Genomic DNA, 26,899 nt, shown 5'->3' with positions numbered 1-26,899 from the left:
GGAGAATTGCTTGAACCTGGGAGGTGGAGATTGCAGTGAGACAAGATTGTGCCACTGCACTCCAGTCTGGGCAACAGAGCATGACTCCCTCTCAAAAGAAAGAAAAGAAAGAAAAAAGCAAAGCAAAGCAAAGCAAAGAAGGAAGGAAGCAAGCAGGCACCATGAGTGACCACCTTGTTTCAAAGAGGAAACTGGGGCACGGAGATGTCACTAGCCTAAGGTCTGACCAAGAGGCAGGCTGGAAGTGCAACCCCAGAGCTCCTTCTAGGGGTGGCCCTGACTTTGGAGTTGGGGACCTAACAGAACCCTTTGTTCTCCCCCTCCTACCGGCGGAAGATGCAGAAGGTTAACGGCCAGAAGATGAATGACTGAGGCCTGGGGTCTCTACGGGAGGAAATGGCTCAACTCAGGGAAGGTCAGTAGCGGGGGCCTCCTCTTCCCATAGCTGAGGGCCTGATAAAGTTGGGGGTGTGTGGTTCGAGAGAGGGGACCTTCCAGCTGGGGACTTGGAAGGACTAGTGGGTGTTCCAGCAGCAGATGAGCCTCACCCGGGGCTGGAGGTGTTGAATGGGGTGAAGTCTGAAAGGGGTTAAGGGGCAGCGGCAGTGGTGGGGTTAATGGGGGCGGGCCTGGCCGGGGCGGGGCCTCAGCTGACGGCTCAGGCCCGGGGGCCGGGAGGAGTAGCCGCTGTTCTGCCCCGCGGGGGCATCCGCTGGGTCCCCGCGCCGTCATTCAGACCGGAGACCCGGACGCAGCCGAGAGAGGTGCCGCCGCCCGCCCCGTCCAGTCGCCGCGCGCAGGTGAGTGCCGGGCCCTCCCCGGCCCCCGCGATGCTGCGAGGTCTCACTAGGTTGCCCTGCTCTTGGCGGGACCGCTCCTCCCCGCCCCTTCTGGGGCTGCCTCAGTCTCCCGCGGCGTCTCGGCGCCCGCCCCCTCTGTTGCTCTCCCTGGCTCTGCGTCTGTCTCCAACTCCCGCCTGTGTCTCTGTGTCTGTGGTCCCTCTGCCTCTGGACCTGTCTTTCTTTCTGTGTCTCTGGATGTCTCTGTCAGTTTCTTGATCTCTGCCTCTCCGGTCTCCGTCTGTCTCCGTCTGTCTCTGTCTCTCTGTTTCTGGGTCCCACCTTCCTCTGTCCCTGCCTCTGCCTCTCCCCCATCTGTTGTGGGACCTCTGGGGATGTGTCTGCCTCTATCTCCATCTCTCCCTGTCTCTGTATATCTCTTTGCTCTCTCCCTCCATGTCTCTCCGTCTCTCTCTATTGCCCTGTCTCTGTCTCTCCGTCTCTTATAACCCTGTTTTGGCACCTTCTGCTCTGTCTTCTCTCCTTCCAAATCCTCCGCATCCCGGAACTTTCCTCTGGGCTGGGAAGCTGCTTGGGAGTAGAGGGCAGGAGGCTTGTGACCTGGGGCAGGAGGACTCAAAGTGACACCCTGACCCCAGCGCCCTCTTCCCGGAGCCACCCCACTGCCCCTGAAGTCGCACCCACCCCGCCCGCCAATTTCAGGAATTCCTGGCTGGGGGGTGAACTTCCTCGCCTACTTCCTCTCTTCCAGGATTTGGCTGGGTCACCGTTAACTCTTTCCTGCTTCCGCCTCACTCTCCCCCCGGGGAACTGGACAACCCCTCCTCCCAAACTAGGCTGAGGAACAGCCCTAGAATGTCTGGGAGGCATCGGTTGTGGGATGTGGGTGTGCGCACTCGGGCTGGATGTGCATTGGGGAATTTGGGGCAGAAGTGGAGAAGATGGGGCCACACCCCCCAGTGCCCCCTCCAGAGCCCATCATCAGCACCCCTCCTCCTGAACCCACCAAGGGGGCACCCACCCCCAGATCTGTCTCTGTAGATGAACTCGACTTCAGGTTTGGGGTGAGGATGAGGAGGTTTTCTTTTCTGGGGGAATCCCAGCTGAAGAGGATAAGAGACCCATGGGGGCCCCCGGAACCCTGGGAATCATATGATCAAGAACCTTGAACGTGAATATCTTTTAATGGAAGGGCCTAGATGGAAGAAGGATCAGAGGGGAGGCCTGGAAATTCCAGATCCTTCCAATGAAAGGTCCTGGGGATACTGGAGTCCTTCAATCCAAAAAGAGGAGTGTTGAAATCTTGGCACATTTCAGTGATGGCAGCTGAGAGTTGGAAAGGGTTTGCAGAGCCACCTAGGCCAACTCCCCCCACCCCATTTTATAGATGGAGAAACTGAGGCCCAAGAGCAGAAGTCCCCACAGTGAGTCAGTGCCAGGCTGGAGGGCTGGGACCCCAGTTTTCAACCGAAGCCCAAATCCAGAGAGCTGGCTGCTTCTTCTACCACTAAGCCGGATTAATTTGGGGAAAGAGGTCTTCTCAATGAGGAGGGAGAGATGCCAGGGTGAGTAGAAATGGCTGGAATCCAGAAGAGAGGGTTTTAGAAGCAGAGGAGAGAAAATATTTCCAAAACCATGGTGGTGGGGAGGGAGAGGGGCAAGAGTTGGTTTGGGTGGAAGGGGTGGAGTTTCGGGAAGAGAAGGAGGGAGGTGGAGGGGAACCGGGATTAACTCCAGCTTCAGTCTCCTGACCCTCCGCCTGGAGCCCACCGTTCCCTCGGGGACAGGGCCTATAATTTGGTTTGTGTCTAGACAAATAATAACTCAGCTGGTGTGAGCGGGGAGGGCTGAGGCTAGGCCCACTAGGGAAAGGGTAGAGAGGAGGCCTGGATATCTCATGTCACCCCCAGGTGGTGAGAATTTAGGAACCAGGTGGAGGTGGTGACTAACATGCCCCTCTCTTCGCTCTGTGAATCCATAGTTTCTTAGAATTCTGCACAATCTTAGAAATCAGGCTGCTGGAATGTTCAAAAGCAGGCGAGAGAAGGGGGGAAAGAAAAGGAAGTGGGGCTCACTGTATTTAGTGTACGTTCCCATTTCTGTAAAAGAGAAAAGGGAAATACGTATTCCTGTTTGCTGGGGAAAGATAAAAATCACTGACGGTTTAATAATAGATTATGAAAGTCATAGAATGCTTAAAAAAATCATAGCATGTTCTAACAATAGAACTTTCGAATCTTGGAATGTGACACTCCTAGAATATTGGAAACTTAGGGTAGGTACTTACAAAGCCACGATGTAATAAATAGAATGAAAGAAGAGTAATGCTCTAGAATGTTATAATAGAACATTCAACTGCGAAGTGAACTAAGGATAGAACCTGAAGATTGCAGAACCGTAGGGACCTAGAACGTCAGAGAGGCAGTCTAAGGACTGGTATCCCTAATGGGCAGTGTGGGCGTGGGGGACACAGAGACCCCCTAGGTTGAAACGGGGATACTGAGGTGCAGTGGGGCGGTTAGGGTGGCCCGATTGCCCCCTGGTTTCCGCCGGCCGCCAGGGCACCAGGTGGGGAGCGAGGACCGGTGATCACATTTCGTCCCTAATGAGCAGACCGGAGCTGGCCGGTCCCCTGGGGCTGCTGGGGGAAGGCGGGGGAGCAGGAGCCCACAGAGGAGGAAAAGGGGGAGGTGAGATAGCCTGGTGGCATCGGGGACAAGGCCGGTGAGTGAGCTGAGGGGTGCTGGGGGATGCAGGGGGTTGTAGCACTTCACCCTCTTGTCCTCGAAATCCTCCAAGTTTTTCAGCTTTGCTGGGTTTTGGGGTGGCTGGCAGGATGCAGCAGCCGAGGCTGCTAAAGTGGGGTGGGGGGCTGGGTCTTCCTAGTCTTTCCCATCCCACTATCGCTCCAATCTTGGATATATTTATCTTCCCCCCAACCCTCTGGAAGGGGCCAGCAGGGACCCAAGAAGTGGGGGCCTGTGGGACAGACAAGGGGAGCTTCTTGTGGACTGTGAGATTTGGGGGTTCACCCCCTCAACAGAGCCTAAGTAAGGGGCAGAACTTAGAACCAGAGAGGGTCCTGGAAGGGGAACGGGGTTATGGGGAGCAGGTGATGGAAGGTCGCTTGCTTTCTTTGTGGGGAGAAGGTCATACCTTCCAGCAGGTTCTCAGAGGGGCCAGAGATGCTGAGAAAGACTTGAGAAAAATTACAGAAGTTCAGAGAGTGAAGAGAAAAACCTCAGGGGAAGGGAAGCTGTTTAGTTAAGAGCGACAGGAGGTTTGCCCAGTCTTGAGACATCAAGTGACTTAGACAACTGCCTTGCTACTGCGGGCCTCGATTTCCCCATCTGTACCAGGAAGGGGTCAAAAATAGCTTCGCACCCGCAGCTGTCACATATACGTCGGCTGCACTGTGGCACTCTGAGTCTGACGTTCCATGCTGACTTTTGGGGTTTCCACGTTGAGCAGATCTCACGTGGGGAAGAAGAGAGGGCTGTCTGGGCACCCCTCCCCCCATGTCCACCATCCCCAAGATGCCAGCAGGTTGGGGAGGAGGGGTGGGAGGAAGGAGTGGTGAGAGCTAGACTGGTTCCCCCTCGAGGAAATTAGCAATGGGAAGTGTATTTCCTCCTCTGGCTGCCGGAAATGTTTCCTGCCCGGGTCCCCCAGTTAGGTCAGCAGAGCCCTGAGGGTCACAGAAAGTGGGGCAAAGGGGACTTCTAGCCCTCGGTGGGTGCCTCCTGCCATGAAGAACTGGTTCATTTCTTGTCTCAACCCCGTAGTCCCGGTGGAATAATAATAATTGTTCAAATCCTGCACGTTTTGGAGCTGATATCGCATTCTTGCAAGGACGTTCCAGTCTGTGATGTGATGAGTATAAAGGCTGTGCCCCCTTTTACAGAAGGGGAAACTGAGGCTCCTGGAGATGTAATTCTTTAAATGTCACAGGAGGAAGGGAGAGACTAGGGGCAGAGAGATGGGGAGAGAGAGGGCAGAGGAGAGGGGAGGGAGATATTTTGAGTGACTTGGTCTGGGTGGGAGGTTTCTAATGGAAGGGAGGGACTGGATTGCACTGTTCCAGCCCAGAGTACGCCCCCACCCATTCCATCTCCACAGGACCCACAAGCTTCTGCCCAGGAGTCTGAGGCGAGGGAGGCAGCTCGGCCACTGAGGACCCCACAGGGGGCAGGACTTACTGAGCAGGACTCAGCCCTGACCTTTCAAAGTCAATTAAGAAGCGGATAGATCCTGCCCTTTCCAGCTCTCCCCTGTCCACCTCTTCCCCTGGGAACCGACTCCTCTCCCTCCCTTCCCCCTCCCCCCCATGCCCTTGTTTGAGCCTGGGGCGGGGTGGGGCAGCCTCATGGGCAGAGAATATGTTTTTACTCTATGCCTCTGGCCTCTACAAAGCTTCTGGAATGGTTTCTGCCATTGGCAAATGGCTCCGTGCTCCCTGACCATGACCTTGGTAATTTATTGAGCACCTACTGTATGCCGGGCCTGTCCTGGGTGCTAGGGATACAACAGTCAACAAGACACACAGAGTCTCTGCCCTCCTGGAATACATATTCTAGACAGTCAGACACAAACAAGACACAAGGTGATGTGAGGAGAGGGTCCTGGGGCAGGGGAGATTCGGGGACTGAGTGGAGAGGGACTCCTGAGGAAGTGAAGGAGGGAACGGAGCTACTCAGACTATCTGAAGGAAGAGGAGTGGCTCACATCTATAATCCCAGCACTTTGAGAGGCCAAGGTGGGTGGATCACTCGAGGCCAGGAGTTCGAGACCAGCCTGGCTAACATGGTAAAACTCCATCTCTACTAAAAATACAAAAATTAGCTGGGCATGGTGGTGCACACCTGTAATCCCAGCTACTCGGGAGGCCAAGGCAGGAGAATCACTTGAACCCAGGTGGCAGAGGTTGCAGTGAGCCGAGATTGTGCCACTGCACTCCAGCCTGGGCAACAGAGGAAGACTCTGTCTCCAAAAAAAAAGCATTCCAGATGGAGAGTATGGTAAATGTGCAAAGGTTTGAGGCTGGAAAGAAGGTCAGTGGCCTTGAGCCTGCTGAGGCAGGAAGGAGAGGTGGGTGAGATTGGCTAGGCTGCCCCAGCAGGTCAGACAGAGCCTTGTGACTCCAGATGAGGAGGCTAGATTTTACCGCAAGTCCATTGAGAAGCCACTGGAGGGTTTCAAGCAGGGAAGTAACAAGAACTAGGCCAGGTGCTCATGCCTGTAATCCCAGCACTTCGGAAGGCCAAGGCAGGAAGATCATTTGAGCCCAGGAGTTGTAGACTGGCTTGGGCAACATGGGGAAACCCCATCTCTACAAAAAATAGAAAAATTAGCCAGGTGTGGTGGCACACACCTGTAGTCCCAGCTACTTAGGAGCCTGAGGTGGGAGGACCGCTTGAGCCCATGAGGTCAAGACTGCAATGAGTGAAGATTGCAACACTGCATGACAGAGTGAGACCCTGTCTCAAAAAAAAAAAAAAAAGAACTGATTTTCATGTTAGAAAGATCTTGGCTGGGTGCGGTGGCTCACGCCTGTAATCCCAGCACTTTGGGAGGCCAACACGGGCGGATTACCTGAGTTGGGAGTTGGAGACCAGCCTGACCAACATGGAGAAACCCTGTCTGTACTAAAAATACAAAATTAGCTCAGCATGATGGCTCATGCCTGTAATCCCAGCTAGTCTGGAGGAAGGGGCAGGAGAAGCCCTTGAACCCGGGAGGCAGAGGTTGCGGTGAGCCAAGATCAGGCCATTGCACTCCAGCCCGGGTGACAAGAGCGAAACTTCGTCTCAAAAAAAAAAAAAGAAAAGATCTTTCTGGCTGCCATATGGGAAGTGATTTGAAGGAAGTCAGAGTAGTAGCCCAGAAAAGCAATGGTAATGCTACTGCAGTGATCCCAGCGAGCGATGATGCTGACACTGACGCAGAGTGGACAGTGGCAGGTGTTTGAGAGAGACGCACACAGATTCAGGAAGCACTGGGGAGATGGAGCTGAGAGGACTTTCCCATGGAAAGATGCTCTGGCATCTGGGAGGCTCCCATGGACCTCCTTCCTTCCCCTCTCTGGGGCTCGGTTTCCTCATCTGTCAATAGACTTCACCTTAAACTCCATTTTAAAAATGTTTTAAGGCCGGGCGCGGTGGCTCACGCCTGTAATCCCAGCACTTTGGGAGGCCGAGGTGGGCGGATCATGAGGTCAGGAGATCGAGACCATCCTGGCTAACAAGGTGAAATCCCGTCTCTACTAAAAATACAAAAAATTAGCCGGGCGTGGTGGCGGGCGCCTGTAGTCCCAGCTACTCAGGAGGCTGAGGCAGGAGAATGGCGTGAACCCGGGAGGCGGAGCTTTCAGTGAGCCGAGATCACACCACTGCACCCCAGCCTGGGCAACTGAGCGAGACTCCATCTCAAAAAAAAAAAAAAAAAAGTTTTAAAAGTGCATCCTGGGGATTCTTCAGAGGTGGCCACTCCACCCCCACCTCGTTTCACCAGAGCAGCTAGCAGCTCACCCTTTTCACTGTTTTAGATTGGTTTCTGGTTAAGATCTTGTTGGAAAAAAAAAAAAAAAAAAAAACAGGCTTCACATCCAAAATAACTAAACCAAAAGACTCCTGGATGGAATGGCTCCTGAGGCTGCCTGTAACTCTGGACTTGGCTCCGCTTCTCTCTGGGATTGATGACACGGGCTTGGTCCATGAATATCCTTTACCCTGTGTGTGCAGATCTTCCCAGAACAAAATGGGTGTCAGGCTCAAGGTTCTCACTCAGGAAAATTGGGGGGGGAAGGGCAGAGACAGTGAACGGAGTGGTCCCCAAGGGAGGAGACTGCTGGCGCTAACCCCAGGGCTTCCCCATGCTCCCTGACCTTGACCCTGACCTTGACTGTTCCCAGCAACTCCTGACTCTCCCCTTTCCCTTATTCCTCTGCAGCTTTGGTTCCCAGTCCCCACTGGCAGCCCAGGACCCTTTTCTGTCCAGTTATTCTTTTTTTTTTTTTTTTTTTTGTGAGATGGAGTTTGCTTTTGTTGCCCAGGCTGCAGTGCAATGGCGCCATCTCAGCACACTGCAACCTCTGCCTCCCAGGTTCAAGCAATTCTCCCACCTCAGTCTCCCAAGTAGCTGGGATTACAGGCGTGCACCACCACACCTGGCTAATTTTGTATTTTTAGTAGAGACAGGGCTTCTCCATGTTTCCATGTTGCTCAGGCTGGTCCTGAACTCCCGACCTCAGGTGATCCACCTGCCTTGGCCTCCCAAAGGGCTGGGATTACAGGCGTGAGCCACCGTGCCAGGCCTTCTTCCTTTTTTTTTTTTTTTTTTTTTTTTTGATACGGAGTCTCTTGTCTCCCAGGCTGGAGTGCAGTGGTGCTATCTCAGCTCACTGCAACCTCTACCTCCTGGGCTCAAGCAATCCTCTCGCCTCAGCATCCCGAGTAGCTGGGATTACAGGCACGTGCCACCATGCCCAGCTAATTTTTGTATTTTTAGTAGAGACAGGGTTTCACCACGTTGGCCAGGCTGGTCTCGAACTCCTGACCTCAGACGATCCTCCTGCCTTGGCCTCCCAAAGTGCTGGGATTACAGGCATGAGCCACTGTATCTGGCTAGTCCAGTTATTCTGGGGTGGAAACTGAAGCACAGGCTGGAGACGAGGACTGAGAGCGGCGATGGCCGCACTCTAGACATCAGGACCTTGGACAGGTCTCGGAACAGCTCTGTGCCTCAGTTTGTCAAAGAGGAAGAACAACTACTTTCCTCATAGGAGTCTTGAAAATTTCAGTGAAGTAATATCCATAAATCGGCCAGGCATGGTGGCTCACTGCTGTAATCCTAGCACTTTGGGAGGCCAAGGTGGGAGGATCTCTCTTTTCTTTTCTTTTCTTTTTTTTTTTTTTTGAGATGGAGCCTGACTCTATCACCCAGGCTGGAGTGCAATGGTGTGATCTCGGCTCACTGCAACCTCCACCTCCCAGGTTCAAGCGATTCTTCTGCCTCAGCCTACCGAGTAGCTGGGACTACAGGTGCGTGCCACCATGTTTAGCTAATTTTTGTATTTTTAGTAGAGACAGGGTTTCACCATTTTGGCCAGGATGGTTTCAATCTCTTGACCTCATGATCCACCCGCCTCGGCCTCCCAAAGTGCTGGGATTACAGGGGAGGATCTCTTGAGCTCAGGAGTTCGAGGCCTGCCTGGGCAACACAGGAAGACCTCCATCTATACTATGGTGGTGCATGCCTGTGTTCCCAGCTACTTGGGAGGCTGAGGCAGGAGGATCACTAGGAGCCCAGGAGGTCGAGGCTGCCGTGGGCTGTGATCATGCTATTGCATTCTAGTCTGGACAAAAGAGCAAGACCCTGTCTCAAAAAATAAATAAATACAAAGAAATAATACGTGTAAAAATGCCTGGAATGGGATCTGCTATGTAGCAGGGCTCGATTGACGTTTGCTATTATTATCCTTGTTGACAAGAATGGGATTCCTGGGTAAGGAGAGGGAGGCTGGCCCCAGCCCTGGTCCTATTGCTTCCATGCTGTGCATCCTTAGGGAGGTGACTCAGCCTCTCTGGGCCCCTTCTCTCTGTCTGTGACATGATAGAGTTAGACTAGTCTGGCATTTCCTGAAGCATGATGTGATACCTGTGCCAGTTTTACAGGGCTTCTGCAAGAAAGTGCTAAAATCTGAGTTGGGACTTTTTTTCCCTTTTTTCTCTTTCTTTCTTTTTTCTTTTTCTTTTTTTCTTTTTTTCTTTTCCTTTTTTGAAAGTTTCACTCTTTTGCCCAGGCTGGAGTGCAGTGGCGTGATCTCGGCTCACTGCAACCTCCACCTTTTGGTTTCAAGCAGTTCTTCTGCCTCAGCCTCCTCAGTAGCTGGGATTACAGGCACACACAACCACACCTGGCTAACTTTTGTATTTTTAGTGGAGACAGGGTTTCACCATGTTGGCCAGGCTGGTCTTGAACTCCTGACCTCGTGATCCACCCGCCTCGGCCTCCCAAAGTGCTGGGATTACAGGTGTGAGCCACTGCACCCAGCCTTTTTTGTTTGTTTGTTTTTGTTTTTTTTGAGAAAGGGTCTCATTCTGTTGCCCAAGCTGGAGTGCAGTGGTGCAATTATAGCTCACATAGCCTGAATCCCCTGGGATCAAGTGATCCTCCTACCTCAGCCTCCTCAATAGCTGGGACTACAGGTATGCACCACTACACCTGGCTAATATTTTTATTTTTCCTTTTTGTAGAGACTGGGTCTCACTGCGTTGCCCAGGCTGGTCTTGAACTCCTAGGCTCAAGCGATCCTCCCACCTCAGCCTCTCAAAGTGTTGAGATTACAGGCGTGAGCCACTGTGCCTGGCCTGAGTTGAGTCTTTATTCTAACATCTATCAGGGGAAAAATATGCCTGAAACCTCAAATCTGTGTTCTCAGAGACTGGTTGCTTAGGGTGGGGCTCAAGTAGGCATTGTTGGGGTGTCCACTCTCTGCAGCCCACAGCAATTATGGTGAGGAGTGTGGGGAGAAGAAGGTCAGAGTGTCCGTGACTCCCTCACTGTTGTCCTCTCTCCCAACAGGCACTGCAAAGTCAGCGGTGAACTGACTTCATCCCAGTCTCTCAGCCCCCACCAGGACCAATCTGGAGTCCCTCCCCTGCCCCCATTCAAATTTCCCTTCTGTCCCCAAACTCATCTCTGATCTAGACCTTACTCACCTGCTTCCTGTTTCCTAAGACTCCTTCCTGCAGTCCCCAGACTGAGCCTTTTGTCTTTGTCCACCCTGTGCCAGACACCTCCTTTTCCAGAACGTTCTCCTTACTAGTGACCTTATCTCTGTTTCTTTCTGGGGTCCTAGGAAATGCCAGCACTCCCATCCGCATTGCCTGGACTTTCCGACACTCCCTAACTGCCCTGTGTCCTATCTCAACACTGTCTCATGTATTTCCTGTGTCTTCTAGAACATCCCCCAGCCATTATTACTTCAGTATGGCTACACATACTTCCTAACTGCCCTGCAAACATCTCCTTCTCACCGTTGCCCAGTGATGCTTTCGTCCCCTCCATAAACACTCCCCGAGACCAATTTTTGTGTCACCCCTATACTCCCTCATTGACACCCTGATTAACTCTATACATAACCTCCTTGACAAATCTCTTTATTAATCTCATCATCCTCCAGACTTCCTTCCTGTCGTAACTCCATTCCTCCTCCAACTTTTCCCTCTCAAGCTCTGCCCTTCCCAGCCCAGCCCAGCCTACCCGACCTCTTCCCTGTAGACTACATCCCACCATGTTCCCCTGAGCCTCCAAGGAAGGGGCTCAGGGGGCCCCATGGCCTCCCGCTCCCCGTGGCCCCACAGCCCCCGTGGGCCAGGGGAAGCGTCCCAGAAGCCGAAGTGCCCACCATGGGCAACCACACGTGGGAGGGCTGCCACGTGGACTCACTTGTGGACCACCTGTTTCCGCCATCCCTCTACATCTTCGTCATCGGTGTGGGGCTGCCCACCAACTGCCTGGCTCTGTGGGCGGCCTACCGCCAGGTGCAACAGCGCAACGAGCTGGGCGTCTACCTGATGAACCTCAGCATCGCCGACCTGCTGTACATCTGCACCCTGCCGCTGTGGGTGGACTACTTCCTGCACCATGACAACTGGATCCACGGCCCCGGGTCCTGCAAGCTCTTCGGGTTCATCTTCTACACCAACATCTACATCAGCATCGCCTTCCTATGCTGCATCTCGGTGGACCGTTACCTGGCCGTGGCCCACCCACTCCGCTTCGCCCGCCTGCGCCGCGTCAAGACCGCCGTGGCCGTGAGCTCCGTGGTCTGGGCCACGGAGCTGGGCGCCAACTCGGCGCCCCTGTTCCATGACGAGCTCTTCCGAGACCGCTACAATCACACCTTCTGCTTTGAGAAGTTCCCCATGGAAGGCTGGGTGGCCTGGATGAACCTCTATCGGGTCTTCGTGGGTTTCCTGTTCCCGTGGGCGCTCATGCTGCTGTCGTACCGGGGCATCCTGCGTGCCGTGCGAGGCAGCGTGTCCACCGAGCGCCAGGAGAAGGCCAAGATCAAGCGGCTGGCCCTCAGCCTCATCGCCATCGTGCTGGTCTGCTTTGCGCCCTATCACGTGCTCTTGCTGTCCCGCAGCGCCATCTACCTGGGCCGTCCCTGGGACTGCGGCTTCGAGGAGCGCGTCTTTTCTGCATACCACAGCTCACTGGCTTTCACCAGCCTCAACTGTGTGGCGGACCCCATCCTCTACTGCCTGGTCAACGAGGGTGCCCGCAGCGACGTGGCCAAGGCTCTGCACAACCTGCTCCGCTTTCTGGCCAGCGACAAGCCCCAGGAGATGGCCAACGCCTCACTCACCCTGGAGACCCCACTCACCTCCAAGAGGAACAGCACAGTCAAGGCCATGACTGGCGGCTGGGTGGCCACTCCGCCCTCCCAGGGGGACCAGGTGCAGCTGAAGATGCTGCCACCAGCACAGTGAACCCCGTGTGGCACAGAACCCCCAGTTTTCCCCTCTCATCCCACAGTCCCTTCTCTCCTGGTCTGGTGTATGCAAATTGTATGGAAAAAGGGCTATGTTAATATAAGAATACAAGAACTTAGGAAGAGTGAGGTTGGTGTGTCGCTGGTCAACTTTTGTGCTCCCAGATGCCATCACAGTTTGGCAGTTGTGGAAGGCCTCCTGGAGGAGGAGATGAGTAAATTTTTTTTTTAGAGACAGGGTCTCGCTGTGTCACCTAGGCTGGAGTGCAGTAGTGCAATCGTGGCTCACTGCAGCTTCCACCTCCTGGGCTCCAGAGATCCACATCAGCCTCCCAAGTAGCTGGGACCACAAATGTGCGCCACCATGCCTGGCTAATTTTTGTACTTTTTGTAGAGACGGAGTCTCACTATGTTTCCCAGGCTGATCTTGAACTCCTGGGCTCAAGAGATCCTCCTGCCTCGGCCTCCCAAAGTGCTTGGATTAGAGATGTGAGCCACCATGTCTGGCCAGATAAATTAAGTCAAACATTTGGTTTCCAGAAAATAAAGACAAATAGAGTAGGTTAGATTTTTTTTTTTTTCCAACAAGTGGATAAAAGTCTGTGACTCAGGGAGAAAGTGGAAGGAGAAATACAGAGGATATAGAATCATCATGTTTGTAAAGCCCCTGGTCATACAGGGGAGAGAACGTAAGACAGCAATTCTAAGTTTCTGGATAAACAGTGATCTCCAAGTCAGGACTGGGGATGAAGAGGGAGAATGTCAGAACTCAAGTGAAGGGCAATCAGGGCAGACTGCCTGGAGGAGTGATGCAGGAAGGTTTGGGAAGAAGGTTTGGGACAAGAGAAAAGGGTATTTATTTTATTTTATTTTATTTTTTGAGACGGAGTCTCGCTCTGTCTCCCAGGCTGGAGTGCAGTGGTGCGATCTCAGCTCACTGCAAGCACCGCCTCCCAGGTTCACACCATTCTCCTGCCTCAGCCTCCCGAGTAGCTGGGACTACAGGTGCCCGCCACCACGCCCGGCTAATTTTTTTGTATTTTTAGTAGAGACGTGGTTTCACCATGTTAGCCAGGATGGTCTCGATCTCCTGACCTCATGATCCACCTGCCTCGGCCTCCCAAAGTGCTGGGATTACAAGCGTGAGTCACTGCACCCGGCTGCGTATTTATTCATTCATTCAACAGAGGTTTATGTAGCACACTGTGCTGGGTGGGGCTGGGATACAGCAATAACTGAGGCAGCCTGGCCTTGCCTTCACAGGGCTCACCATACACAAGTAAATAAAAAATATGTAATGTTTGGAATTGCTAAATGTGAAGGGGACATTTTTCTGTGTAAGGCCAGTTGAGGGGACAGAGGATGACTTGGAGTCTGATCTAAATAAGGAGGGCAGAGGAGGGCTTGTTGCGGTGGCTTTCCAGCAAAGACTTGAAGGATGTGCGGCACTCAGCCCTGTGGCTGTCGTGGGAAGAGCATTTCAGGCAGAGAGAACTGCAGGTGCAAGGGCCCTGGGGTTAGAGAGTGTCTGAATTTTCGGCTGGGCATGGTGGCTTACGCCTATAATCCCAGCACTTTGAGGGCCAAGGCTGGCGGATTACCTGAGGTCAGGAGTTTGAGACCATCTGGTCAACATAGTGAAACCTTGTCTCTACTAAAATACAAAAATAAAAAATTAACTGAGCATGGTGGTGGGTGCCTGTAATCCCAGCTACTCAGGAGGCTGAGGCAGGAGAATCGCTAGAACCCAGGAGGCAGAGGTTGCAGTGAGCTGAGATTGTGCCCCTGTACTCCAGCCTAAGCAACAAGAGCAAAACTCCATCTCAAAGAATAATGATAGACTGTCTGAATTTGAAAGATAGCAGGTATGGCAGTGTGGCTGCAGCGGAGGTGGGGAGGACAACAGGAAAGTGGAAATGAGACAGGAAAGGGGACAGCAGGTCGTGTGGCACCATGTAAGTCCCAGTGAGGACTCTGCCTTTTAATCTGAGATAAATGGGAGCTATGAGGGGGTTCTCAGTAGAGGATGAAGGTGATTTGACTTTATTAACCGTATCCCATGGGCTGTTGAGTAGGGAGTAGAATATAGGAGGTTGGCTGGGCATGGTGGCTCAAGCCTGTAATCCCAGCACTTTGGGAGGCTGAGGCAGGAAGATTGCTTGAGGCCAGGAGTTTGGGACCAGCCTGGGCAACATAGGGAGACCCAGTTTCTACAAAAAATTTAAAAATTAGCCGGGCATGGTGGTGTGTGTCTATAGTCCCAGCTACTTGGGAGGCTGAAATGGGAGGATCACTTGAGCCAGGAGGTGGAGGCTGCGATGAGCAGTGATTGCACCACTACACTCCAGCCTGGGCGACAGAGCAAGACCCTGTCTCAAAATGAAAAAGGAATATGGGAGACAAGGATAGAAGCCGGGAGCCCAGTGAGGAGGTGACTGCAGGAGTCCGAGAGGAATGTGCTGTCAGTTGGGCCAGGTGGATTTAACAAGGAGCAGTGATCAGCTTTTGGAGTTTTATTTTTGTTCGTTTATTTATTTATTTTGAAACAGAATCTCGCTCTGTCACCAGGCTGGAGTACAGTGTCAGGATCTCGGCTCACTGCAACCTCCGCCTCCTGGGATCAGGCAACTCTTGTGCCTCAGCTTCCTGAGTGGCTGGGATTACAGGTGCGCACCACCATGCCCGGCTAATTTTTGTATTTTTAGTAGAGACGGGGTTTTGCCATGTTGGCCAGGCTGGTCTTGAAATCCTGGCCTCAAGTGATCCTCCCACCTCAGCCTCTCAAAGTGCTGGGATTACAGGCTTCAGCCCCCATGCCCAGCCTTGGATTTATTGTGAAGGAATCCTCTCATGGAAGCAGCACAGGGGCCAGCGGGATGATGAAACATGAGTACCTCTCCCATTCCGGGAAAAGGGGGACTGGGGGTTCTGAGCAGGAATAATTTCCAGGAAGGATCCCAGGCCCTGGTCTAGGGCGGTCACCAGAGAGGCCAGGCGACCAGTCCAAGGTCGCATGGCTGGTGAGTCAGCGCTGGAGCCAACTTGGGCTCCCTCTCCCCTCCCCATCTCTGCTTGTATTCCCACGCCCCAGGGTGGCCAAGGCTGCCCTCCCTCCCCTAGTCTCAGGGGTCACCAGGAATGGCCACTGTTCCGTAACTAGGCTGGAGGGCAGGAAGAAGCACCCAGCTCTGAACAGGCCTCGCCCTTCAGAGAAGGTCTCCTCTCCCTTTCCTCCTCACGGGTGTGTAAACAGACTCCTGAGGTGTGAAGATCCACCCACAACCCTCCTACCCTCCCCCCTCCCGTGCCCTCCCCTCCCTCCACAGAGGTTCCCAGAAGACGTTCCCGGGAACCCTTCTCAGAGAAAGGAAGAAGGAGGAGAGGAATAGGGGGAAAAAGTGCACTCAATGATTTTTCTGGGGTGGAGGGAGCACAGAGATGGGGGAAATCCAGGCTTTGGTGTTGGAGTGCTGGAGGGCTAGAGAAGAGAGGGAGGCCTGGGATCTGGGAGGCCTAGTAGTCTTCCCACCCTATCCCACTGCCATAAAGCTACTGGAATGGAGATGTTGGGGCGAGAATATATATACACATATTTTTGAGACTGAGTTTCACTCTTGTCACCCAGGCTGGAGTGCAATGGCACAATCTCGGCCCACCGCAACCTCCGCCTCCCGGGTTCAAGCAATTCTCCTGCCTCAGACTCTCCAGTAGCTGGGATTACAGACATGTACCACCACACTCTGCTAATTTTGTATTTTTGGTAGAGACCGGGTTTCTCCATGTTGGCCAGACTGGTCTCAAACTCCCGACCTCAGGTGATACACCTACCTCGGCCTCCCAAAGTGCTGGGATTACAGGCGTGAGCCACCGTGCCTGGCCAATTTTTTTTGTTTTTTTTTGTTTTGTTTTGAGACAGTTTCGCTCTGTCACCCAGGCTGGAGTGCATTGGCACAATCTCAGCTCACTGCAGCCTCCACCTCCTGGGATCAAGTGATTCTCCTGTCTCAGCCTCTGGAGCCTCTGGAGGTCTCTGGAGCCTCTGGAGGCTAGTCGCAAACTCCCGGCTTCAAGCAATCCTCTTGCGTTGGCGTCCCATAGTGCTAGGATTACAGATGCGAGCCACCATGGCCTGCCCCAGAAACTTTTTGAACAGTCTCCTTGAAGAATCAGATGAGGCTGGGCGCGGTGGCTCACGCCTGTAATCCCAGCACTTTGGGAGGCCGAGGTGGGCGGATCACAAGGTCAGGAGATCGAGACCACGGTGAAACCCCGTCTCTACTAAAAATAGAAGAAATTAGCCGGGTGCGGTGACGGGCGCCTGTAGTCCCAGCTACTCGGGAGGCTGAGGCAGGAGAATGGCGTGAACCCGGAAGGCGGAGCTTGCAGTGAGCCGAGATCGCGCCACTGCACTCCAGCTTGGGGGACAGAGCGAGACTCCGTCTCAAAAAAAAAAAAAAAAAGGCCGGGCGCGGTGGCTTAAGCCTGTAATCCCAGCACTTTGGGAGGCCGAGACGGGTGGATCACGAGGTCAGGAGATCGAGACCATCCTGGCTAACACGGCGAAACCCCGTCTCTACTAAAAACACAAAAAATTAGCCGGGCGAGGTGGCGGCGCCTGTGGTCCCAGCTACTCGGGAGGCTGAGGCAGGAGAATGGCGGGAACCCGGGAGGCGGAGCTTGCAGTGAGCTGAGATCTGGCCACTGCACTCCAGCCTGGGTGACAGAGCGAGACTCCGTCTTAAAAAAAAAAAAAAAAATCAGATGAAAACCTGCACACTACTCCTTCCCTCCAAATGCTCATTTGCATTCATTCAATAAAATTAATTAAGCACTAGGCCAGGCGTGGTGGCTCACGCCTGTAATCCCAACACTTTGGGAGGCCGAGGCAGGTGGACCGATTAAGATCAGGAGTTCAAAACCAGCCTGGCCAACATGTTAAAATCCCATCTATACTGAAAACACAAAAATTAGCCAGGCGTGATGGTGCGAACCAATAATCCCAACTACTCCAGAGGATGAGGCAGGAGAATCACTTGAACCCGGGAGGCGGAGCTTGTTTAGTGAGCTGAGATCCCGACACCGCACTCTAGCCTGGGCAACAGAGCCAGACTCCATCTCAAAAACAAAAACAAAAAAGGCCGGGCGCAGTGGCTCATGCCTGTAATCCCAGCACTCTGGGAGGCCGAGGAGGGTGAATCACGAGGTCAGGAGATCGAGACCATTCTGGCTAACATGGTGAAACTCCATCTCTACTAAAAATACAAAAAATTAGCCGGGCTTGGTGGTGGGCACCTGTAGTCCCAGCTATTCGGGAGGCTGAGGCAGGCGAATGGCGTGAACCCGGGAGGCGGAGCTTGCAGTGAGCCAAGATCATGCCACTGCACTCCAACCTGGGCAGCAGAGCGAGACTCCATCTCAAAAAATAAAATAAAATAAATAAATCCCTGTTTTAGCTCCACCCTGATTTCCTCTGGAACTGTGGGCAAATCCTTTTCATCCTCTGGCCTCACTTGACCAGTCTGTAAAATGGGAAGGGGGCTGGTCCCAAGTGAATGATGGACCTTAAGTAGTCCTAAGTTCCTGCATACCTTCAGTCTGGAAGGGAGCCCGGGAAAGGTTGTTTTTATGGAATCCTGGCATTCTTAGCAATTCAGAATATCAGGGTTCACACACACCAGCACCATCATTACAGATGAGGAAACGCAGGTCCCTCAGTGCCAGGAGCTTGACAAAGGAAACTGAGAGAGTCAGAGTGGATACCAAGGAAGTCCAGAGCCCCCTGATTCTGTGTCCTGAATGTATGTTTCCTCCTGCACACCACTCCTCTGTTCCTGCTCTTTTTTCTTTTTTTTGAGATGGAGTCTCACTCTGTCACCAACAAGACTGGAGTGCGGTGGCATGATCTCCGCTCACTGCAACCTCTGCCTCCCAGGTTCAAGCAATTCTCCTGCCTCAGCCTCCGGAGTACCTGGGATTACCTGCCACCATGCCGGGTTAATTTTTTTTTTTTTTTTTTTTAGTAGAGATGGGATTTCACCATGTTGGCCAGGGTGGTCTCAAACTCCTGACCTCAGGTGATCCACCCTCCTCGGCCTCCCAAAATGCAGGGATTACAGGCTTGAGCCATGGCGGCCGGTCCTCTGTTCCTGTTTTTCTTCTGTCCCTCTGCCTCCCAGAATCTCTCAATTACCCACCAGCACTCCATCATCCAGGAATTTCTCTCAACCCCTTCCTGACATTGTTTATATGATTTTACTCCCTGCTGGGTAAGAAAGGACAGTCTGGGACATGTCCTTAAACTTATTTCTGAACTAGCTCCCTGGGGACCCTACCTCCTAATGAAGGAAGTTGGGTTGCTTGAGAACGGGTATGGTTTTATTAGCCAAGATGCTAGGATATCAACCTCTGCAGGAATATTCTGCGACCCCCTGCCCCACTCTGGGCCTCAGTTTCTTTGTCAGTTACTTGGGAAAGGGTTGTATTCGCTGCTTCTGGGGGCGAAATGCACCCTCAGCCTGGAGTTAGCAATAATAATGCAATCATTACCTGTATAGTAAGAAGGGCTATTTACTGAGTGCTTAACTATATGACTGGCACCATTCTAACCACTTCCCATGGTCTACTGTTTTACACTCAAGATTAGCGCAGAAGCCTCACAACAACCCAAAGAGGCAAGTGCTATTAGGATTCCCATTTGGTAGACGGTAATACTGAAGTCCAGAGAGGTTATGCCACTCATCTAATGTTACACAGCGAGGAAATGACAGAGCTGGGATCCTCTGTCATGGATCCCAGAGGCATGACAGAGCCATACAACCAAGGTCTGTATGGCTACGTGGCTTCCTCTTAATCCCAATGACAGCCCTAGCTTGCTGAGCAAGGTGTATTTGGGGCTCATAGGACTAATTAGGACTAATTAAGAGCCTCCTTTGGGTGGGGACGCCAACTCGGTACATGACATCACGAAGGAGCACAGTGACGTCGGCCAAGGCGGGCGTGGGAATCCACGCGCCTTCCAGCATCCGTTAACGGCACCGCCCCCCGACCCGCCTCACTTCCGTGTATATTTGCATATTCAGCGAACGGACGCCGGTACGTCAGCGTCGACGGGGTGACGTCAGGGTGCGCCTCTGCAGTTTCCCCCGAGCATACGTACATACGTACTGACGCACGCATGGCCACGAGAGGGCGGGGGAGGAGTGAAGAGGTTGAGGCGCCCCGCCCAGTCAGCAGGGTTGCGCGTGCCCTGTGAGACCGCCAAGATGGTGGTGGGCGCGTTCCCTATGGCGAAGCTGCTATACTTGGGCATCCGGCAGGTCAGCAAGCCGCTTGCCAACCGCATTAAGGAGGCCGCCCGCCGAAGCGAGTTCTTCAAGACCTATATCTGCCTCCCGCCGGCTCAACGTGAGTCTGACCCGAATTCCCTCCAACCTTTTTCCTTTCTCCAACCCCTCTCAGGTGGTTGCTCAGGGGATGGACTTCTGTTTACGACGAATCACAGCCCGAACCGGCAAAGTCCAGTGGCCAATAGGGAGGGTTCCTGATAGAGGGGCGTGCGGGTGGCCCAATAGTGAGGGCGGGGCGTGGCGTAAGGGGGCGGGTCAGGGCGCCGCCGCGTGAGTAGGAAATGCCAGCCAATAGAGGAAGAGCACTTGGAGACTGATGCCCTGTTAAACCAATAGTGTGAGGGATGGGAGAAATTTAGACGGAGCTTTCCAGGATAGAGGAACTAGGGGAGGGGCTGAGGAGAAACCGGACGGGGTCCTTTTCCCGGCCGTCCTTGGGCAACTTCGTTTCAAAAGCTCCACACTGCCGGGCGCGGTGGCTCAAGCCTGTAATCCCAGCACTTTGGGAGGCCGAGACGGGTGGATCACGAGGTCAGGAGATCGATACCATCCTGGCTAACACGATGAAACCCCGTCTCTACTAAGAAATACAAAAAAAACTAGCCGGGCGAGGTGGCGGGCGCCTGTAGTCTCAGCTACTCGGGAGGCTGAGGCCGGAGAATGGCGTAAACCCGGGAGGCGTAGCTTGCAGTGAGCTGAGATCCGGCCACTGCACTCCAGCCTGGGCGACAGAGCGAGACTCCGTCTCAAAAAAGAAAAAACAAAAACAAAAACAAAAAAACAAAAGCGCCACCCTGTGCCTCAGTTTCCCCTGATCTGGGAGGTGCTTGTATATCCTCCGTTTAGGACGTCGACGTGCCTCAGTTTTACTGTAGGCAGTAAGTCTGGATTAGGGGCATGGTTCGGGGGTGAAGTCTGGAGGCATGGCCTGGGAATCTGGAAAAGGACTTTGAACCAGAGAGGACGTTCATCTGTGTACTCATTAATGCGCTCATACGCCGTCCTTTCATTCGGTAGAGAGACTATGCGGCCTTTTTGCTCAGCACTGGGAGATACACTCCTGATCCATCACTGTCAACCCAGAGTGGTCGGGAAAGTGGGAGCCCCGGAGCTCAAAGGAGCTCCTGACCCAAGGACCTGAGGCCAGCAGGGCTGCCTAGAGGGGGCCGCCCGAGCTCAGATCTAAAGGGCATAGTAAGGTCCGGCGCGGTGGCTCACACCTGTAATACCGGCACTTTGGGAGGCCGAGGCGGGCGGATCACATGAGACCAGGAGTTCGAGACCAGCCTGGCCAACATAGTGAAATCCCGTATGTACAAAATATACCAAAATTAGCTGGATGTGGTAGCGCACGCCTGTAGTTCCAGCTACTTGGGAGGCTGAGGCAGGAGAATCGTTGGAACCCTGTAGGTGGAGGCTGCAGTGAGCCTAGATTGTGCCATTCTAGCCTGGGCGACACAGCAAGACTGTCTCAAAAAATAATAAATAAATAGAAATAAAGGGCATAGTAAACACCCAAAATATAAACTACTTTAAAAAGGTGAGCTGTGTGCTACGTGGGACATAAGGGAATTTAACATAATTGGCTGGGTCGGAGAACCACTGAAACCGCCTTTGCAAAATTATGACTGACACAGTGAAAGAGATTTAACTTAACTGACTCCATCTTGTTTCTAACCTCCAAGCTATCCTTGTTCATTCCTGGGCGAAGGCTGAACTAACTGGGAGAGATTTAGTTTCTAGTTTAAACAAACATGGTAACAGCCCTTTCCCAAAGCAGACCTCCTTCTTGTCTGGGGACTAGATTGCCTTTGTAGGACTAACGTTAGCCACAAGATAAGAAATTATGGTTTAGGAGTCATGCAGTTGGAGGCTACAAGATTCTGACCCTCCCTAAACTGCTGCTAAGATCAGTGCTTGAGATATTCTGCAGACCCTGCACTTGATGGATCCTCTGGCCTTACCTAGATCAATAAACTGGCCCATCTGATCTTGTGGCCCCCACGCACGGGGGCCACTGACTGAGCGCAGGAAGACTGCTGGGACTCCCTGTGATTTTATATCTGACCAATCAGCATTCCTGGCTCACTGGCTTCCCCCACCCACCAAGTTATCCTTAGAAACTCTGCTCCAGCTGGGCCCATGGGCTCAGGCCTGTAATCCTAGCACTTTGGGAGGCTGACGCAGGTGGATCACCTGAGGTCAGGAGTTTGCGACCAGCCTGGCCAACATGGTGAAACCCCATCTCTACTAAAAATACAAAAGTTAGGCGGGCATGGTGGCGGCGCCTATAATCCCAGCTACTCGGGAGGCTGGGGCATGAGAATCACTTGAACCCAGGGATGGAGATTGCAGTTAGCCAAGATCACGTCGCTTCACTCCAGCCCAGGCGAAAGAGTGAAACTCCATCTAAAGAAAAAAATATATATATATGCTCCCTGAATGCTCAGGGAGACTGATTTGAGTAATAGTAAAACTCCTGGCTGGGTGCGGTGGCTCACACCTGTGATTCCAGCACTTTGGGAGGCTAAGATGGGCGGATCTCGAGGTCAGGAGTTCGAGACCAGCCTGACCAACGTGGTGAAACCCCGTCTCTACTAAAAATACAAAGATTAGCTGGGTGTGGTGGCACACATCTGTAGTCTCATCTACTCAGGAGGCTGAGGCAGGAGAATTGCTGAACCTGGGAGGCAGAGGTCGCAGTGAGCCGAAATTGTGCCACTGCACTCCAGTCTGGGCAGCAGAGCGAGACTCTGTCTCAAACAAACAAAAAACCCTCCCGCACAGCCAACTCGGCGTGAATTACTTTGTCTTGCAGTTCTCCTGCCTTGATGAATCAGCTCTGTCTAGGCAGCGGGCAAGGTGAACCCCTTGGGCGGTTACACACCATTCATCCCTCCATCCATTCATTACTTCCTTTAGCTAGTATTTTGTGAGCTTCTGCCCTGTGTCAGGTCTTGTGCTGGCAATGCTGGCGAAACAGCAGGGACCAAGCCAGCACCAATCTGTGCCCTCAAGGAATTCCTAGTCCAGCAGGGGATGGATGTATCCCCCGACAGTGGGCAGAGCTGAGATGGGGGAGCTCACTGGGCACCTGATGTGGCATGGGGTTCAGGGAGGGCTTCCTGGCAGGGGAGACATCTGAACTGGGACCTGAAGGGTGAGGACAACACCAGGACAAGGAGCAAGGAAAGCAATGGGGCAGAGAGAGGACCACATACAAGGCCTACATAGTTAAGGGAGTGTACCTTTTTTCCCCTCTGTAAGTTTGGATGCTTAAAGTTTGCTTTCCAGGGCCCAGAATTCTTGGTTCTTCGGTGTTTGATGGGGTCATTGTTGGGGCTGCAGCTCTTAGAATGGGAAAGTATTAGATTTCACGGTTACCACAGTGCTTTCCTGTTAGCCATCTCATTTGACCCCCACAACTGTTTTGTCCCCATGTCCAGAAAGAGGAATGACTTCCTCTGGTTTATAGAAGGGAAAATGGAGGCCTTGAGGGCAGAAGTTAATTGCTCAGGTCATACGCAGAGATTTGTGCCAGAGGCAGGACTTTGGACACTGAATTCCTAGACCCAGTTTGTTTCCTGTCTCTGCCTGTCTTCCAAACACTGTGACATTCTTAGCATTGTGGTTTTAAAAATGGCTTCTGGAGCCGAACGCAGTGGCTCACGCCTGTAATCCCAGCACTTTGGAAGGCGGAGGTGGGTGGATCACGAGATCAGGAGTTCAAGACCAGCCTGGCCAACATGGTGAAACCCCATCTCTACTAAAAATACAAAATTAGGCAAGCGTGGTGGCACATACCTGTAGTCCCAGATACTTGGGAGGCTGATGCAGGAGAATTGCTTGAACCCAGGAGGCAGAGGTTGCAGTGAGCTGAGATCACGCCACTGCACTCCAGCCTGGGCAACAGAGCGAGACTCTGTCTCAATAAATAAATAAATAAATAAATAAATAAATAAATAAAAAGATTTCTGGGCCAGGCGCGGTGCCTCCCACCTATAATCCCAGCACTTTGGGAGGCCTAGGTGGGCGGGTCACCTGAGGTCGGGAGTTAGAGACCAGCCTGACCAACGTGGAGAAACCCCGTCTCTGCTAAAAATACAAAATTAGCCAGGCATGGTGGCGCATATCTGTAATCCCACTTGGGACCCTGAGGCAGGAGAATCGCTTGCACCCGGGAGGCAGGCATTGCAGTGAGCAGAGATCGTGCCACTGCACTCTAGCCTGGGCAACAAGAGTGAAACTCTGTCTCAAAAAAAAAAAAAAGTCCGGGCACGCCTGTAATCCCAGCACTTTGGGAGGCCAAGGCGGGCGGATCACAATGTCAGGAGTTAGAGACCCGCCTGACCAACATGGTGAAACCCCTTCTCTACTAAAAATACAAAAATTAGCCAGGCATGGTGGCATGCACCTGTAATCCCAGCTACTCAGGAGGCTGAGGCAGAAGAATCACTTGAACACAGGAGGCGGAGGTTGCAGTGAGCCGAGATCGCACCACTGCACTCCAGACTGGGTGACAGAGCGAGACTCCATCTCAAAAAAAAAAGAAAGAAAATGGCTTCTGGAGTCAGACTGACATAGGTTTGAATCCCTACCCAGACTGGTGACTTTGGGTATGTCCTTTAGCCCCTCTTAGCTTCAATTTCCACTTCTGTACAGTGGGTGTTATGTAATAGTCACATTCACTGGGCTCGTATTTGGTGCCAAGGCTTGTCTTGAGCACCTCTCAGCCTCTGCCATTGGGTCCTCACCAATTATGATGAGGTAGATGCTATTATTATTCTCATTTTGTGTATATGCTATATGTGCATTATGCTGTAAATAATATTTATTGTGTTGTTGTGAGGATTAAGTAAATGGATATAAAATGTTAAGTCAGTGCCTGGCATAGGGTCATGGCTGTCATGTAGATGTTATAGATACAACAGGCAGGAAAAAGCAAAACATCTTGCTCTCAGGTACCTTACATTATTGTGGAGGAAGCCAGACAGTAAATGAAATAAATAGTTGGCTGGGCCCAGTGGCTCACGCCTGTAATCCCAGCACTTTGGGAGGCTGAGGCGGGCGGATCGCTTGAGGTCAGGAGTTTGAGACCAGCCTAGGCAACATGGCGAAACCCCATCTCTACTAAAACTACAAAACTTAGCCAGGCATGGTGGCAGGCGCCTGTAATCCAGCTACTCGGGAGGCTTAGGCAGGAGAATTGCTTGAACCCAAGAGGCAGAGTTTGCAGTGAGCCGAGATTGCACCACTGCACTCCAGCCTGGGTGACAGAGTGAGATTCCATCTCGGAAAAAAAAAAAAAAGTTAAAATATGAAATATATTAGATAGCAATAATTACTCTAGGAGAAAAAATCAGGGTTGTAGAACAAGGAATATTTAAAGGAAGGCTATAAGCGTAGATAGGATTATCAGGGAGAACTCACTGAAAATATGCAAAGGAGGGAGGGAACGAGCAGCGTTGGTATCTGGGGGAAGAGGCGTTCCAGCCCAGAGGATCCCGCATGCACACAGGCATGAGCGTGCCTGGCACACAGTACAGAGGAAACTGATGACGGGAAAGGGGGACGGTTTGTATGGGGCCTGTGGGTCACTGCAAATGCCTTGGCTTTACTCTGAGTGGAACAGGACTCACTGGAGGGTTCTGTGCAGAAGAGGGACAAGATCAGAGTTCTATTTTATTTTATTATTTATTTATTTATTTATTTTTGAGACAGAGTCTCACTCCGACACCCAGGCTGGAGTGCAATGGTGCCATCTCGGCTCACTGCAACGTCTGTCTCCCGGGTTCAAGCGATTCTCCTGCCTCAGCCTTTCGAGTAGCTGGGATTACAGGCGCTTGCTGCTGTGCCTGGCTAATTTTTGTATTTTTAGTAGAGACGGGGTTTCACCATATTGGTCAGGCTGGTCTCGAACCCCTGACCTCATGATCCACCCGCCTCGGCCTCCCAAAGTGCTGGGATTACAGGGGTGAGCCACTGCGCCAGGCACTATGTTTGTTTAAACTATAAACTATAAGTTTCTCCCAAAGTTAGTTCAGCCTTTGCTCAGGAATGTACAAGGACAGCTTAGAGGTTGGAAGCAAGATGAAGTCAGTTAAGTTAGATCTCTTTCACTGTGTCAGTCATAATTTTGCAAAGAGAGGTTTCAGGATTACAGGCGTGAGCCACCTCGCCCGGCCTCAGAATCTAAAATATTTACTCTCTGCCCCTTTACAGGAAGAGTTTGCTGACCCTGCCGTAGAATAGTATCCCTGCGCTTGTTTTTTATGACATTGGCATCGGAGCCAGTCCTCTGACTGATAGTGTGTCCCGCTGCCTGGAGTCTCCTGATTGCTTCCCCTGATTGGATTCATGTTGAACATGTTTGGCGGGAGCACCACAGACTCGAGGTGCCTCCTAAGGCCATCCCTTCAGGGGGCTCCTGAGGTCTGTTTGTTCCGTCATTTGTGATGGTGATTTGAATCGCTTGGTTAAGGTGTAACCATGTCGAGAAACTTTCCTTTTCCTCTTCGTGATGAATAACAAGTAGATTTGTTTACAAGGTACAGCCGGCAGGATCTCCCATGGATTGGGTGTGAGATGGCCGACTGGAGAAGGAGCAGGTTGGACAGAAAGACCTGGAGCTCAGTTAGGGACAGGTCGAGTTGGAGATGCTACCGGATATTGCGATGTACTGGCTTCTTAAATTTACACATTTTAATTACATCATTAATGTCTTCACACTGCTAATTGCCCCTTGCTCTGGCCCCCAGCCATGGCAATTGGAATTTCCCAGGGTGCACTGGTGGCCCTGCGTTCTCTCAGGTCAGGCGTCCCGAGCTGACCAATAAATCCAGTATCTGTACCTTTGACTGAGATACTTTTGACTCAGCGGGCTGGGCCCAGCTGTCTCACAGGAGAGGCTGCAGCAGTAGCTGTGGCTGCCTGAGGAAAGAATAGTACACGCTAGAAGCATAAATCATCGATGGTGCACCCTGCTGGGGAGGCAGAGATCTTTTTAAACACAGAATTCCTTTGTTTAAATTATTTTAACCTGAAAGTAGAGGAGGTTGGTGATGCTAGGCAGGTTGAGGCCACGCCTGCAAAGTTCACTTTTGGTACACCCAGGGAGGCTGTGAGATGTCTCTGGGCAGTGGGAAAATTCCAGCTCATCTCTGTTTATTCCTTTGGAGTGCACTGGTCCCTTTCCTGGTTTATCACACACACTAGGCAGTAGAGTGACGGGTCCCCCAAAGATGTCCACATCC

At 52.4% G+C, this 26,899-nt stretch overlaps 2 protein-coding genes across 8 annotated transcripts in view; both read left to right on the top strand.

The window, feature by feature from the left end:
* The first annotated feature begins 212 nt into the window (after positions 1 to 212).
* Positions 213 to 13,615, top strand: GPR4 (G protein-coupled receptor 4). 6 transcript variants are annotated; one of them, XM_065534614.1, is made up of 3 exons: positions 735 to 800; positions 8,742 to 8,839; positions 10,383 to 13,615. In XM_065534614.1, exon 3 carries the CDS (start codon positions 11,210 to 11,212, stop codon positions 12,296 to 12,298), a length of 1,089 nt encoding a protein of 362 aa, XP_065390686.1. In that variant the 5' UTR covers positions 735 to 800; positions 8,742 to 8,839; positions 10,383 to 11,209; the 3' UTR covers positions 12,299 to 13,615. The 6 variants fall into 6 exon arrangements, with proteins under 6 accessions (XP_045234848.1, XP_065390686.1, XP_065390685.1 ...); XM_065534613.1 differs by having other exon boundaries at positions 8,718 to 8,839; XM_045378911.2 differs by lacking the exon at positions 8,742 to 8,839 and adding an exon at positions 2,188 to 2,365.
* A 5,909-nt stretch (positions 13,616 to 19,524) lies between these two features.
* OPA3 (outer mitochondrial membrane lipid metabolism regulator OPA3) overlaps positions 19,525 to 26,899 on the top strand; it is a 60,382-nt gene continuing 53,007 nt past the window's right edge. For both annotated transcript variants that reach the window (XM_065534617.2, XM_065534618.2), the window contains exon 1: positions 19,525 to 19,704. In XM_065534617.2, coding sequence (XP_065390689.1) covers positions 19,563 to 19,704 — 142 coding nt within the window. In that variant the 5' untranslated portion in view covers positions 19,525 to 19,562. The remainder of the gene's footprint in view (positions 19,705 to 26,899) is intronic.

The sequence above is a fragment of the Macaca fascicularis genome, chromosome 19, assembly GCF_037993035.2.
Source record: "Macaca fascicularis isolate 582-1 chromosome 19, T2T-MFA8v1.1".
Taxonomy (NCBI): domain Eukaryota; kingdom Metazoa; phylum Chordata; class Mammalia; order Primates; family Cercopithecidae; genus Macaca; species Macaca fascicularis.
The sequence above is the reverse complement of the archived record's forward strand: the minus strand, read 5'-3'. Positions and strand labels throughout refer to the sequence as shown.

Bases quoted from the DNA above. Each gene is read 5' to 3' on its own strand.
- GPR4 (XM_045378913.3), top strand. From the start codon at position 11,210: ATGGGCAACCACACGTGGGAGGGCTGCCACGTGGACTCACTTGTGGAC.